At 33.4% G+C, this 15,598-nt stretch overlaps 3 protein-coding genes across 3 annotated transcripts in view; 1 reads left to right on the forward strand and 2 right to left on the reverse strand.

Annotated features, from left to right (window-relative positions):
* LOC107726736 (fibrinogen-like protein 1) overlaps positions 1 to 13,866 on the reverse strand; it is a 22,847-nt gene extending 8,981 nt beyond the window's left edge. The window contains exons 1-3 of the mRNA XM_016536426.1: positions 13,785 to 13,866; positions 7,647 to 7,786; positions 5,706 to 5,741 (exon numbers count right to left, since the gene is read on the reverse strand). Coding sequence (XP_016391912.1) covers positions 5,706 to 5,741; positions 7,647 to 7,745 — 135 coding nt within the window. The 5' untranslated portion in view covers positions 7,746 to 7,786; positions 13,785 to 13,866. The remainder of the gene's footprint in view (positions 1 to 5,705; positions 5,742 to 7,646; positions 7,787 to 13,784) is intronic.
* LOC107726737 (pro-opiomelanocortin-like) lies at positions 8,672 to 9,327 on the forward strand. The gene is made up of 2 exons (XM_016536427.1): positions 8,672 to 8,676; positions 8,766 to 9,327. The coding sequence occupies exons 1-2, from the start codon at positions 8,672 to 8,674 to the stop codon at positions 9,325 to 9,327; spliced, it is 567 nt and encodes a 188-aa protein (XP_016391913.1).
* The window catches only part of efr3bb (EFR3 homolog Bb (S. cerevisiae)), a 35,318-nt gene continuing 33,203 nt past the window's right edge, over positions 13,484 to 15,598 (reverse strand). The window contains exons 20-23 of the mRNA XM_016536440.1: positions 14,466 to 14,514; positions 14,205 to 14,311; positions 14,030 to 14,079; positions 13,484 to 13,934 (exon numbers count right to left, since the gene is read on the reverse strand). Of these exons, the coding sequence (XP_016391926.1) occupies positions 13,829 to 13,934; positions 14,030 to 14,079; positions 14,205 to 14,311; positions 14,466 to 14,514 (312 nt within the window). The 3' untranslated portion in view covers positions 13,484 to 13,828. The remainder of the gene's footprint in view (positions 13,935 to 14,029; positions 14,080 to 14,204; positions 14,312 to 14,465; positions 14,515 to 15,598) is intronic.

The raw sequence follows: 15,598 nt of genomic DNA on the forward strand, positions 1-15,598 counted from the left end.
TTATATCTTTAAAATGTCATATTTATATATAGTATGAATATACTAATTATTTATTTCATGTTTATTTTTCTATCATATTTTATTAGAATTGATTTATTATTAATTTATTTAGATATATATCTTTAAAATGTCTTATTTACTTAGTTATTTCATGATTGTTTAAATATATTTTATTCGAATGTATTATTTATTTAGATATTTACAGTTTTTACATTTGTTTACTTACGTAAATATACTACTTATTATTTATATTATTTTCTTTTATTATTTTATAATTATTTATATTATCCTATTTTATTAGAATTTATGTATTTATTCATTTGCTTATGGATCAATATTGATTGCTTGTTGGATCAATAAAGGTAAAGACACAAGAATATCACAGAGACATGAAAAATCATGGAAAAATTATTAGGCCAACTTTGACATCATGGCAGCAAGTCTATGTGCAAGTTCCACTTACATTTTCTTCTGAATGTAAAAAATCTAATTATTATTTAGCAGCCACTTTCTTGTTCTTTTTCAAACTTTCCTATTCAAGTGCTTTGCTCAAAGATGAATCACAGTGAATCACCACTTGTGGGGCTCAAAGAAATATAACTAGGTTATAAGCTAAGGATCTGAAGCATTCAATTATGCAACCCACACCCAGTTATGACGTCACTCGAAAAAGTTCGGCGAGATTGTTCGTGGTCTATGATAATAACAGTAGGTCATTTATTTCAAGCACTCGATGGTGTGACATTTCAGTGCACTCGTGTCAGAGAACTATAGGTCAGCTGTCAAAAACCACACTGTACTGAAGATGCTCTCTTGGGTTTAGGCTTAAGGGGAAAATAACATGATCTGTCATAAAACCTCAATGTGATATTTGAAATAAATCCCACAAACACATCTTTAGGCATGTCCCTGCTCTTATTAGAGGTCAGCCTGGTTGTCCTGATTAAGGCACAGGTTAAGGTGCTTTGGTGGCCCGTGTCACTTTTCTATGTGCTTATGTAGGTTCAAGAACACGGCAGCAGTGAAAGCATTTAACCTGGAAGAGGATGGGCATGCTAAAAATAGTCAGTGTCGTGTTTCAGACAGGAACATCCTTATCTGGGCACATTTATTCAGGAAATACATTAAAACCTCATTGAAACAGCTTGAATGTGCAATGCACCCAACAAAGTATTTGGACACCAAAGTCACACCTAAAATGTCTGCATTTATTGCATTAGATTACAAAATCAAACTGAAAGCAAAATGTAAATAGAAAATGATGCTGTGCACACACATATATAACAAATAAAATGATTAAATGATTATTAATGGTAGTAAATACACATATATTACAAATTATTAGTACATTAACATTTGTTTAATGTATAAATAAAGCATTATTCAAATAAAATGGGGCTGTCAAATCGATTGATCACGATTAATTGCATCCACAATAACAATTTGTGTTTACATAATATATGTGTAATGTGTATATTTATATGTATATATAAATACACACACAGATAAAATGGGGCTGTCAAATCGATTGATCACGATTAATTGCATACATTGTAATATATATATTTGTTATATTTGCAATAACATTTTTGTGTGGCTTTAAGTATACAAATACATTACAGGGCAACTGTCTATGCAAAATTATACACATTGTTGGAAATAACACACTTTGTTTCAGTCATATATAGTCTGCATGCAGAAACAAAACCAATGCATTTTCATGTATTCCATCTCTCCTGTCAATCTATTTCAGCAGGTGAACTCAGGAGGAAAAACATGCAGATCAATGCCTTGATCTGACCCATACTTTGCCAACACCTTGAGCAGACCTTTTAATGCTGAAGTATCACGTCTGCCAAAGCACCTCGTGTCTCTGATCCAAGCCTAGTGCACTAGATTCAACAGAGAAATGCTAAATATGCCAAACCACATTACAGAGAGCCTGAGGGCCTCGTGTCCTGCAGCACGAATAAAAGAATAACACTGAGAATCAATCATATTGATAAAGCATCCTACATCTTGGAAGTGACATTTTGATTAGAAGTGTGAACGCAGAGAATACATCTGTTTGTTTGGAAGCCGTTTGATTTACCCATTACTCCACACCTCATGCATCACACCATCTCACATGAGAGATTTCCCAAACTATTTACAAAGCTGTTGACGCACTGCTGTTACACTGTTACGTGCAGCGGTAACATTTCCCATTAGATGTCATCAGCAAGTAAGCTCTACAGGGAAACGGTGACAACAATGCTTCATCTTTACCTGGTTCAGTGGTCGAAGACGTCGTGTTTGTCTTCTGGGGAAATACAGACCTATGCTGCCATCCTCGCTCTCTCTTTCTACACCTTATGTGTTGCAGGATGGCTGATACAGTGAGCATCTTATCCTTGTAATCCTCTATAATTGGATTCCTGATTAGAAGAAAGAGAGGGGAGACAATCCAGGCGCTCAACTACAGCCACTCAGACTATCCTTACAGTACATGTCTGAACAATCACACAGTTAGTGCACCAAATTATGTTTGTGTCAGAAAAAGCGTACTGTATCATATTTGAGAAAATATCCTTTAAAGGGGTCATATGATGCGAATTTCAATTTTTCCTTTCTCTTTGAAGTGTTACAAGCTCTTGGTGCATAAAGAAGATCCCGCCCGCTGCCGCTCACTCAGGCCCGCCGGCCTCCGCTCACTCTAGCCGCCCGCCGCCGCTCACTCTAGCCCGCCATGTGAAACTACTTTGTTTGGCCTTCGATCAACATGATACAAACTTTGCTTCGTTCATCTCTCAATCATTGTATTGCATTATATTATATGTTCGGCCCCCACAATAAAAACTACAGAGCTTTGATTATTAAACTAAGCATTTAAATATCATATTACTAAGACTTATTATTGGGAGATATAGAGTGACAACTGATATTTATGTGCATTTTATGTAAGCAGTCTGCCATACTATTAGAAAGATCTCATTGATTTACAAGCTGCCAGAATTTCATCCATTCAAATTTTCAAAAATGCATATTTTTGCTGCAGTTTGTTAAGAGTGTGCATATTGTGTAGACCTGTTAATGCATAGGATGTCAAATGTTTGATTATAATTAAGTATTTTATTTTGTTGTTATTTTCTCTTAAAGGGGTCATATGATGCGATTTCATTTTTTCCTTTCTCTTTAGAGTGTTACAAGCTCTTGGTGCATAAACACATTTCATTACACCGAATACACAAAATAATGTTCTTTTTAGCAGCATCATATGACCCCTTTAAAGGTTATCAACCTAATCTGAATCTATTTGAACTTAAGCTGAGCTTTTTGCTATTGAAATGGCAAACTACTGTTTCAAGTTCACCATCTAACTTCAATCAAACTATCATCTGTTGGAAAACTGCTTTAATCAGTTATGAAATTGAATGGAAATCAACACACTGCAAATCAACCACGATTGTAGAAAGTTTATTGAAGATGCAAAGTAAAAGCCATTTTTTGAGTTGATCCTTGTGTCCGTGGTTGACGGAGCTCTTTTTCGAGTTAAAGGCAGTATTGATGTGTGAACTTCCAAAATAACTCGACATTATCAAATATGTACACAGTCAAAATATATGTTTGTTGTGTTTGTACGGCACTCTAGAGGCTGTGCTTCTCCAGAGAGAGACATTTGAGATCCTGTTAACTAATTATTCTGATCTTGTCATGACCCGAGGTGAGCGACTGCTTTTGACAAGAACCCAAATATAATCACTGCAGCATCGGCACATCTGCTACAGTTCAGTTAAAGGGCAACATCTGCTTATCCAAAGTAAATTATTGCATTTTATCAGTGCAATGCATTCTCAAGGAATCGAACCCAACTTTGCTGTTGCAAGCACCATGCTATACAGTTTCAGCTATATGCTATAACAATAAAGTTTCTAAAAGGATTCTTTGCAGTGATGCTATACTGTAGGCATAGAAGAACCATTTTTGCTTTCCCAAAGAACCTTTCAGTGAACAGTTCTTAAAAGAACCATTTTTTTTCTTAGTGTGAAGAACATTTAATAATCTAAATAACCTTTTTTCACTATAACGAATCTTTTGTGGAATGAAAAGATTCCATGGAAGTTAAAAGGATTGTTCATGGAACCAGATACCAATAAAGTACATTTATTTTAAAGAGTGTATGAACGGCACAGAATTTCTGCTGTCCTATTGTTGGTTTTTGACCTTTGTCTCCTTTCTAATTTTTTTTTTTTTTAAACAAAATATTTCTAATTCCAAAGGTCTAAACCTGCACATAAGCTTTTGACTATTGGAAGGTCTTGTATATTATATATATATATATATATATATAAGAATTCTCTACATGCCAGTGATATTTTAGTGTCATTGGTAGCTATAATTTTTGTTAATGATTTTAACGACATTTTATTTATATATTTTCTTTTTAATTTTCTTTTTATTTAAAGCTTCAGTAATTTTGTTGTGTATCCTTTCTTTTTTTTTAAATGCTTTTATTATTATTTTTTATTTGTTTTTATAATTTTTTATTTATTAGTTTTAGTTATATTCGTACTTCAACTTAAATAAAACAAAATGAGAAATGTTGCCTTGAAAACTAGCTGAAATAAAGTTTTTCATATTTATTATTTTATTTTAGTTAGTTTATTTTGTTACAAGCAATGAAAATGCTATAATTTTTGTTAATGATTTTAATGACATTTTATTTATATATTTTCTTTTTAATTTTCTTTTTATTTAAAGCTTCAGTAATTTTGTTGTGTATCCTTTCTTTTTTTTTAAATGCTTTTATTATTATTTTTTATTTGTTTTTATAATTTTTTATTTATTAGTTTTAGTTATATTCGTACTTCAACTTAAATAAAACAAAATGAGAAATGTTGCCTTGAAAACTAGCTGAAATAAAGTTTTTCATATTTATTATTTTATTTTAGTTAGTTTATTTTGTTACAAGCAATGAAAATGTTTTTATGGTTTTAGTTGCTGCTGATACATGCAAGCCATTATATTTACAATTGACACTGTTACATTTGTGTTACAAAAGCTCTTTATAATCACTTCAAATGTAAGAGCATCACCAGACCTTGAGCAACTATGATGCTGTTTTTAATCACTTTCGAGTCTCAAGTGTTTTTTCTTCCTGAATGACTGAGAATTAAAGTCACTCTTTTCTTCTTTTTCATTGTATTAATGTGAGTAAGAGTGAAAAAAAAAAAAGAGTAATTGATTTATCACAATTTACCATGACAACACAACATTAGCTTTCCTCCGTTGTTAGTTACATTTGCTGCTGATGAACCTTGGGGCATAAATGGGCTTCATTAAGAAAAGAAGAAACAAAGAGAAGCGAAACTAAGTTAGAATAATTGTTCAGCTTGAGCTAAGCACTTAAGCTAATGCACATCTGGTCAGTCTGATCGATTTGCACGCCGCTTGTATGTTGTTCCAATTGACAGGGAATATGTGATGTGAAATTACGTAATTCCACCTCAGTTTCCTGAGTTAATTTTTTTATTTAGTTCCCAGGTGTCTCAAAAGACGAGTAAGAGAACCGCAGCATCCGATCCATAATTCACCTGCCGCGTCCTGTGGTTGTTTTAATGTGTCAAAAACAGAGGTGTGAAGATGACCAAAAAGTATGAACAGTTTGTTTTTTATTAGTAATTTCCCCAATGTATCCACCCCTCCCCACCTCAGCAGAGACCCACCTGATCATCTTCCAGCCTTGAGGGGTTGCCACGCACCTGTGAGTATATAAGAGAGCAGAGCTCATTCAGAAAATAAGAGAGAGAGAGAGAGAGATCCATTCACACACGCCAGGAAAAAAAAGTGCAAACCCAGAGCAGTGGAGGTGAGCTTGATAAGAGCTGGAGACCCAAAGAGAGTCAAACGAGGAGATTCAGAACCATAGAACTCATCTATAAATTCAGAAAGGTAAGAATATAGAATTTGAATCATTTTGCATTTGAACCATTGAATCACTGGTTAGTACTGTATCTGGTTATAAAGCTTCATTTATCAACAGTGTCACAAATGTGTCAATTATATATATATATATATATATAAAACATTAAAAAACAATGCAAATTTTAAAATTAAACATTACAAAGTTAATTAAATGGCATGCATGACTCAGAATTCAACTTCAGAATTAAAGACAAAAACTATAGATATTGATTAGCTTGAAAATTACTTATTTTATTGGAAACAACTTCATTACTATTATGTATTATAACTATACATTTTATGGTAAGCAAAGCTATAGCTTTATAAACTTCCTCATTGAATTACATTGAAAATAAATACATTTTATTTATTGTCTATTATTTAAATTAATAAATAATTTAAATAATCGATTTCAATCATGATTATTATTAATACTAATTATTATTACTATTGTAATTATTTCATTTTTAATTAATTACATATTTTTGTTGTATTTTAAACAAAACATATACATTTGTATTTTTAAACTTATAAAAGTTTTTATTTATTTGAATTTATTAAAATTAATTTGAGAAGGATCTTTAAAAAATCTGATCTAAAAACTCTAATACGTGAAATAATAGATTTTAAATGATGATTTTTGTTTTTATTATTAATATTATTTTAAATGATCAAATATAAATATGTTGTATTTAAATTTCATATTTAAATTACTATTATTTACAATTAATTGTAATAATTATTTACCATTACTTAATGCTTAAATCAATTTGTTGAATTTAAAATAAAACATTTTGTATGTTTGTATGTATACTTTGTATTTTTAAGTACATATTTTGTATATATTTTCTCATATTTAAATGCATATGTTTATGTATGGGTTCTATAATAATGTGCATTATTCTATATTATAAGAAAACGATTATATTATAAATATAATTAATTTGATATTCAAGATCATAGTGAAATCATCAAACAATATCCAATAATGAATGAAAAAAAAATATTTCTATAACTTGATCCACTTGGTCTGATTTATAAAGAATAATATATGAATAGACCTTTTTTCCCCCTGTGAAATGGTGTAATATCTAACAGGATCATCAGAGGCTTTTGACTAATTCTGAGTTACTGAGTCATCATCATCATCCATAGCAAAAAACTATTTCTGTGGACTTTCATGGACAATCTTACTAACGAGTCTCAAACCTGCAAGACTATAGAGTCTGTTAACTGCAGCTGATTTATTTCAGCGCTTTTCCTTTCATCACTGACGTAACACTGCGGCTGACGTCGTGCTGTGATATTAATGGACCTCACAGATCTGTGTGTGTCATGACATCATCAGAAAAACCATAAAAGGTCACGTACGAAGGAATGAAGAGAGTAGATAAAAGTCTCAAAGTTCACTTCCCTTCTTTCTTATAAGCATCCTAAAGAGTCAAAGTCACCAATTACAGAATGATTAAATATACGTGCCCTAATATAAAGAAGCTTTTTAAAGAGACATCCGTTTCTCGTAACCGTACATGACCTGCCCACACGCCGTCATTGTGTGAGGACACTCCGAGTGACTCTGATCCATTCAGCGCAATCAAATCAAGTAAAATACCTGAGCAATAAAACTCGTCCTTGACTTTATATATAGCTCAGTATCAGCCGTTTTCTTTTCAGCTTTCCATTCTGAGTCATACATATGATACCTGAGGGACGGAAGAACTGATCTGGTCTTGTTTCTTGTTTTCAGATGCTCGGTCCTTCCTGGCTTTTGGCTGCAGCAGTCTTGTGTTTTCACAGTCCATATGCAGATGGCCGCTGCTTGGATTTGATAGACTGCATGGGCCTTAAAACTAATGAACAAAAACTGGTAAGATTCATTTTAAGGCAATAATAACATGACTTAATAGATAATATAAAAGATTAAACTCATGCACACTACCATTTAAAAGTTTGAGGTCGGCTGAAAGAAGTTTCTAATGCTCACCAAAGCTTAAAATACATATCAGAAAATATCATTACAATTTTACAAGTTTAAAATACAGTCCTTAAATATAGACACATGATCCTTCAAAAAAAATATTCTTATTTGCTGATTTGGTGCTCAAGAAATATTATGTTGACAACAGTTGTGCTGCTTAATATTTTTGTGGAAACTGTGATAGAATTTTATTTTTAGGGATCTATGAGGAGTAGAAAGTTTAAAAGAAAAAATTATATTAAACAGAAATCTTTTGTAACATTATAAATGTATTTACTGTCAATTTTAGCAATTTAATGCATGCTTGTTGAATAAATGTATTAATTTCTTCAAAAAAATCTTACCTCAAACTTTTGAATGGTAGTAAGTTATTATAGTGTTTTGTCTTTGCAGTCATATGTAGACACATTTATATAATTAGCAATCAAACAGACCACAAAAAAAAAAATAATTTGATGACATTAAAATCTAATTAAAAAGCAATAAAAAAAGAAATAATATTTTGCACACATAAAATGAAGAAAAATGTTTTTAGTAGCATTAAGACATTATTTCCTAAGATAATTAAGCACATTTAAAAAATAATAATAAATTATGGTAAAAAAAAAAAAAAAGTACATTACTACATTTAAGATAAATTAGTATAAAAGGTGTACATTAATACCACAAATGTATAAATATTTCAATATTGAAATACCAATTTGTCTTTCTTTTGTTTATAATTGCAATTGTTATGAGATTCACCCAATTATGGTGTAATGAATACACCATATCAAATCTGAATGCACCATAAACAAATGATCTGTTAAGCTTTGTACAATGTAATAACGGTTGTTAATGAAAGCTGCATTCATGAACAGCATCTGCATCCTCTCTCGTTCTCTGTCCTGACTGTACAGCAGTGTATCAGGCAGTGCAGATCAGCGCAAGAATCCTCCAATTACGGGAGAGCTTCTTCATCTGAACAGCAGAACAGTGAAGAAGAGAGCCTGAGTTTGCTCTTATCGGCTCTGTCTCCTGATTCAACCGAGCTCAGAGACGCTACTGGAGAAGCCCCTCACAACGACGAGAGGAGGTCTTACTCCATGGAGCACTTCCGCTGGGGCAAACCCATGGGCCGCAAACGCCGACCCGTCAAAGTCTTGACCAGCGGCGCCCTGGAGGAGGAGGAGCCCGAGGAGTCGGCGGAAAGCGTCCGCGTGGAACGAGGGCAGAACGGCACGCTGGACGTTCAGCAGAGGAACAACGCAAAGAGCAACGGGAAGTATCGCATGACCCATTTCCGCTGGAACACCCCACCTGACAAGCGCTACGGAGGCTTCTTGAGGCCGTATTCGGATCAATCCCATAAGCCCCTGCTCATACGAAACGTCATTGTTAAAGACGCACAGCAGTTCAGAGATTAAGAGAGGAGAGAATGGACAGAATTTTTGGTGTCAAAACATTTAAATGTGTAACATGTAACCTTAATTATAAAAAATAAAAAATAAACTTGCTGAACCAAAAAGACAGGGCATGAAACATTGTCCGATGTAGAAAAAAATTAATGAAGAGAAACAAACTAGCCAAATCGCTTATATGTAAAAGTCAGGATATATCACATGTGACATTTACAATTCATTTATATACTTGACACAATAACTATCACCTCTGGGATTGAAAAAGTAAGCATATTCAGAAATGCCAGGTATTTGTCTACCTGAGATAGTTTTACTGTAATATTCTGTACATGAAATACATTAAAATGAATTTGCAATGTTGCCAGCTGTGGATTTCTGTGTTTGGATGCTGGGTTTATCCTTGAGTCCAACAATTGCCCGTTTGTGGACTGATCTGAATTTATTCATGTTGGAAGCAGATAAAAGTTCACACAAAAGTGAAAATTCTGTCATTATTTAATTTCCAAACCTGTGTGAGTTTCTTTTTTCAGCTGAACCCGAACGAAGATATTTTAAATAATGTTGGTAACCAAACAGTTGATGTTAACCATTGTCTTCGATAGATTTTTTTTTTATACTATGGTCATTGCACAAAAGTCAATGGCTACCGACAACTGTTTGGTTACCAACATTCCTCAAAATATCTTCTTTTAACAGAAGAAAGCAAAAAGAAACTCGGTCTTTAATTTTTACTGCATTTTTAAATCTGGAGCTAAAAGGAAAAACAAGCAGAACCATATAATTTTATAATAACTTAATAATACATTTATAATACTGGCCATAGCATAAAGTAATTCTTGGCTTTTGGTATCTGAGCATTTATACCAAAGACCAGCAAAAATAACTGGAGTATTCTAAAAATTCTATATTTAGTATTTCAATAAATACAATTTCAATTAAAGAGAATTTTCCAAGGAAAAAAAAAGGTAGAGAAAAAAAACCACAAATGAGATATTTTCTTAAAAATGATATTGTCTGGACAGCAAATAGAGACTTTTGCTTAAACGTTCTGCTTCTCAGATGTTTCTCCTGAAAAAAAAAAAAACAATTGGGAATTGGGAATTTGCCTGTCTGCAATCAAAAGAAAGTCAAAGATCTCGTTACAAGCTCAAAAATTTATCATTAAACTCTTCCAAGACCAAATCATCTGATCAATTCTGCTAAACGAAACCTTTGAGCAACAAAATTGTCCTCTGGATTGTTTCAGCACCCCTAACTTTATACATTAAAAACAGTCTAAAAAACTGTCCCATTTCAAAGCTTTTAGAGTTTTGTGGCAAACATGTCAAATGTGCACACCGCGTTGTATCGAAAATGTTTTATTGTCTATTTGCAGTTTAAGCACAAACAAATCATGGGGAAAACTTTCATCCAGACAGAACGTAACTTAGAAAAAGAAATGGAGACACTGTGATTGATAATTCATCAATGCTACACATGAACAGAGCTCTCCATTTCAAGACGCCAGCTTGAATGACACTTGAATTGCAGAGAGGTTATAATTAATAACTAACTTTGACATGTCACAGCCCAGAAATGAATGAAATTAATTCTCGCAAACATTAAATTCATTACTGAACTACAATGCTGACGAAATGTGAGATGCATTTACAGAACTACTGAGCATTTATATCAGTCATATTATCGGGGCAAGAGCTATACTTCAGATTCATTTCAAGGGAATAATTAGATTTAAATAGCAAATGCATTTAATACTAATAATACTGAGAACAGCAACTGTCTACTACTTCTGTGATAAAGACACTACTGACTACAGGCATTATAGCATTTACTGTTTAGGTATCTGGTAATTTTCGTTGGATCGCTATCGTTGGTATCTATGCTCTATCTGTGTAATACAAATGAATATTTATTTAATCTGCTGTCATACTTGGCCTCCTGTTATATGGTCTTAAAAAACATGTAAAGTAACACTTAAAACATATACTGTATGCAGTCACCAACTGATGGCATAAATAATAGTTGCATGAATCTTCTAGTAAAAGCAAAGCAGTTCAGTTCATGGCACTGTAAAAATCCACAGCCATACAAAAACATTCCACACAAAAAAATGATAAAACATAAATGTCTGTTAGCCGAACATGAACAAATAAATCTCACCATTTACACCACCTCAATATAAAAGCCCAAAAAAAAAGGCTTGAAGTTTTTCATCAAATGATGAAAAATATAATTATTATTCTTAATTTATTAACAGGTCTCTACAATAGGTTCTTGAGTATTGGCCAATTTTTCATAATGCACTAAAACTGCCTATCTGACCATAACATGATTTTTTAAAATCTCTTTCTTTTTTAAAACACTCGATAGAAGGTAGCTTAGAAGGAGCCTCCAGTTTAAGCAAGAAAATGAATTTAAAAAAATTGGAAGAACAATGAGCTGGATGAGACACAAATTAAAATAGTGGAAGACTTGTTAAATGTTAGCTAACTAGTCCAAAACAAAAAATAACTTGGATTGCAGATTTAAAATAATATATAAATTAATATTGTAATATTGTTGCACTGCTTGTCTTGTTGCTATATGCAGACTGTTTTCTATGCTATAATGGACTATTTTGCTTAGCAGATACACAGGCAAGCTAATCGACAAATAAGATGAATAATTTCAACATAAGATTAAAGTGTTATGTCCATATATTTATTTATTTGGTAAGCAGCCGTGTACTAAGCAGGATAATGTACAGTCAGATGGTCAAAACGGCAAAAAACCCCCGGCTGTATATTATCCTTTAAATATTCTACTGTATGTAGAGACACAGATCAGCACTGAAATACCAGTCTCTGCATGATCTGGAATATTTGTAGAGCATCATGTAATTCAAACGACACAACTGGGACTTTAAAAAAAACAAAACGTTTGACCAGGAGTGTGATGTACGGCAATGCTGCTGTTCCTGATGGACAGTTTTTTCTTCATTTGTCTCTGAACCCTGAAGCTAGCAGTCAATCACAAAAACAAATCTGCCATTATGAGTTTCGCAAACTCTTTTAAAATGGAGACATCATGCTGCTTAAATGCACACACATACACACTGAGCTAAACCAGAGCAATCTAAAACAAATAAAACATTATTTACATATATTTATAAATCTTGTACGTAACCTTATATACGCAATAAAAAAATTATACTTGTGCTTACAAAATAAAAATTAAAAAAATTGTCTGATGCCACAAGACTGTGCGGAAGCACTCAAAAATAAGCACAACGTAGCAGGCTACAGACGCTAAGAAAATGAGTATTGTTAGATAAATTTAAAAAGTGCTAATTAAATAGTTCCTTCAGCACTGGAGCTCCTTAACACCAATTAGAAACAACTGTGCTTACAACGTAAACACAAGCAGAAGACAGACATCACCTCCAGTGATCTGAACGCCAGATATCTACAGAATGCAGATTGCTGTGATAAACATAAACTACCAATAAAAAGTTCATTTACTAAAGACTCAAACTACTAGGAACAGAAATTAGCACCAAGTGAAAATCGTTTGAGAGATATTTTGTGCAACAAATGAGCTTCATTGATACTGATTGCACTTACGGTACAAAGGTAAATTGTTTGATTTGTCAAAATGTATGAGATGACAGTTTCCCCTTTTTCTCAATATAGAACTATGAAACTCCACTTTAAAAAGAATAAAGGTGACTAACACAAATATGGTCAAATTAATGACCATATTAACATGAAACCTATTTATGAGCATTATTTTTTTTGACATTATCACATTATTTTTATGACAATTCAAAACTATCCTCAAAGTCTTAATACTGTAATACGTTTTTTTAATTTAATATTAATTTAATTTTGTAATTTGTACTGTAAAAAATGTGCAATTCGTGTAGTTTTATTATATTACAATAAACAATAACTGTAATGCAATGATTTTAAGTGAAATCAGCATTACAATAAGCATAATTAAAGACAACAATTCCTAATGTGTAAATAATTTACAATTTAACTATTTTTATGTTTGATTGTCATGAAAATAATGTCACAATGTAAAAAAAATCTTAATGGTACTGAAGTTAGGAAAGTTTTGTTTATTCAAAATATATTATTTCTTTCTTTTGAACCTCTGTTCATTTGGAGTTTTGCTGCAAATGCATATTTATGTTAGCTGATTTTATAATAGAAATGCAGAGTATTAACGAATATGTGGAAAATATTTGTAAATACGGAAAACTGAACGCGTACTGAACCTAAATCAGGAATCCAAATGTTCAAAATCCTTTCAGTAGTAGTTCAATGGGTGAACTGTCTACAGTCACCTTGCAGACAGGGGAACAGGGGACAATACAGCGATGAGGTTTATAGTATAGAGGAGGGCTGACCACTTAGTTTTCCTGTATTACAAAACATCAAAATATAATTTCATACTTAAAACCCTCCAGCTCTCTGCACCTCTGGCTGCTACTGAAGGTTCCTGAATCCTGAGTTGAGCTGCACTAGTAAACGCACAAGTCCGGGAACTTCATCTCATAAACGGGGACAGAGCAACTCTGGGTTTGGCCGTAACTTGATGTGATGGTTCCAGATGGACTGGGAGGAGGCCTGCAAGCCAGAAAGAGTGAAAGGATAAGATTTATCAGCACAAACATCTTTCAGAGAGACGGCTGACGTTTGAAATGAGCCGTGCTGCAACCCACCTGATCGTGATTTCAAAGATTTGATTAAGTTTGCTCTGCAGCATTGTAGCCTGGGAGGAAACAGAAGAACAAATATTAGCCCTAAATTACAATATTGAGCTGATCAGTGTGGGAGAAGACAACAACGGCATACATTTTCATGAAATAAAAGGAAAAGTGCTACAAGTTAACTTACTCTGGCACCACAGTGGGCAGCTATTTCCTCAAAGGGGGCCTTCTGGAACTTCTCAACCACCTGTCTCCTGCGTTCCTTCTCCTGTTCCTCCACGCCTACACTATCCACTGGAGAATACACACATACTTTAACACCGTTCAGCTAACAGAGAAGTTAACAAAGCAATAATTGCATGCAGATTACATCCGATTGCATGCAGGTTCTGGAAATATCTGCAGGGACAATTTAGAAAAAAATTCAATTCTCATTAAATCAACCTACCGATGGCGTTTTTTAGTGTTTCAAATGTGATTTCTTCAGCTGGTGTTCTCTGTAGGGAAAGAAAACAAACATCAGAACAATACTGTTCCCATAATTCAACTATATCTGATAAAACCTTACTGTGGGGACATCCATAAAAGTAATAAATAAAAATACTGTAAATATATTATTATAACATTCTAATATATTATTATTATATTAATATAAAATCTATAATCAAATGTAAATGCATACATTTCCATCTTTAAACCAAGTCCTGTAATAAAATGTTTCTTCTCACCAGTAAAAAATGTTTATAAAAGTGCTGTAATGTCTTAAACACACCAAATGTGGGTTGTAAGCAGGACCAGCGCATGCATATAGGCGAACTCAGTCAGGGCGGCATAAAGGACAGAGATTTTAGTTTATCTTTTGGGCATTCTTTAGAATTATTGCACTCATATCAACAAGTTATCACCCCTTAGTTATTCTAACTGTAAATTAACTTAGCTTCATACATAGTAATGCCGCTCCTATGCTGTGCCCCACCTGAGTGGCATCAATATCACATGCAAAACACCCTCATGTAGCCTACTTCCATAAATGTCATCAAAATGAATAAAACTATCCGGACATGAATGACTTTTGCTACTGGTGATGTCTGATGAGTTTTAAAGCCAGACACGTGCTTCTGAAAGGTAAGATTATAGCCTACTGTGAGAGAAAGCGTGGGGGAGACACTGGTCGACCAAGTGTATAGTGTAATCCAGGGGTGCCCAGTTGTGTTTGATCAGGGTTTTAGGTGATCTTTGCAGGAAGGTAGATCTCCAGGAACAGGGTTGGGCACCCCTGGTGTAATCTATTAGATAGGCATGTTCATCCACGTGCATCCAAAAAAAAATTAAAAAAAACCTTATTTGTTTTTTTTAGCCAGGTAGCCTAGATATTTAGCCTTTATCATTTATAACGCTACGAACAGTGTTTCATTTGTAAATTGCGAGGTCCCGGAATAAAGCGGGGTGACGGATCCAGTGTAGAGCCGAAATTTGCACCCTGCCAGATTATGCACCCCCTAATATTGGTAGGTTTAGGAGTAGGTGTGGGGGAGGGGTTAGGATTAGGGGTGGGGTTGGGATTAGGCAATCAGGTAGCGA

Source organism: Sinocyclocheilus rhinocerous, unplaced genomic scaffold (genome assembly GCF_001515625.1).
Source record: "Sinocyclocheilus rhinocerous isolate Xijiao unplaced genomic scaffold, SAMN03320098_v1.1 scaffold786, whole genome shotgun sequence".
Lineage (NCBI taxonomy): Eukaryota > Metazoa > Chordata > Actinopteri > Cypriniformes > Cyprinidae > Sinocyclocheilus > Sinocyclocheilus rhinocerous.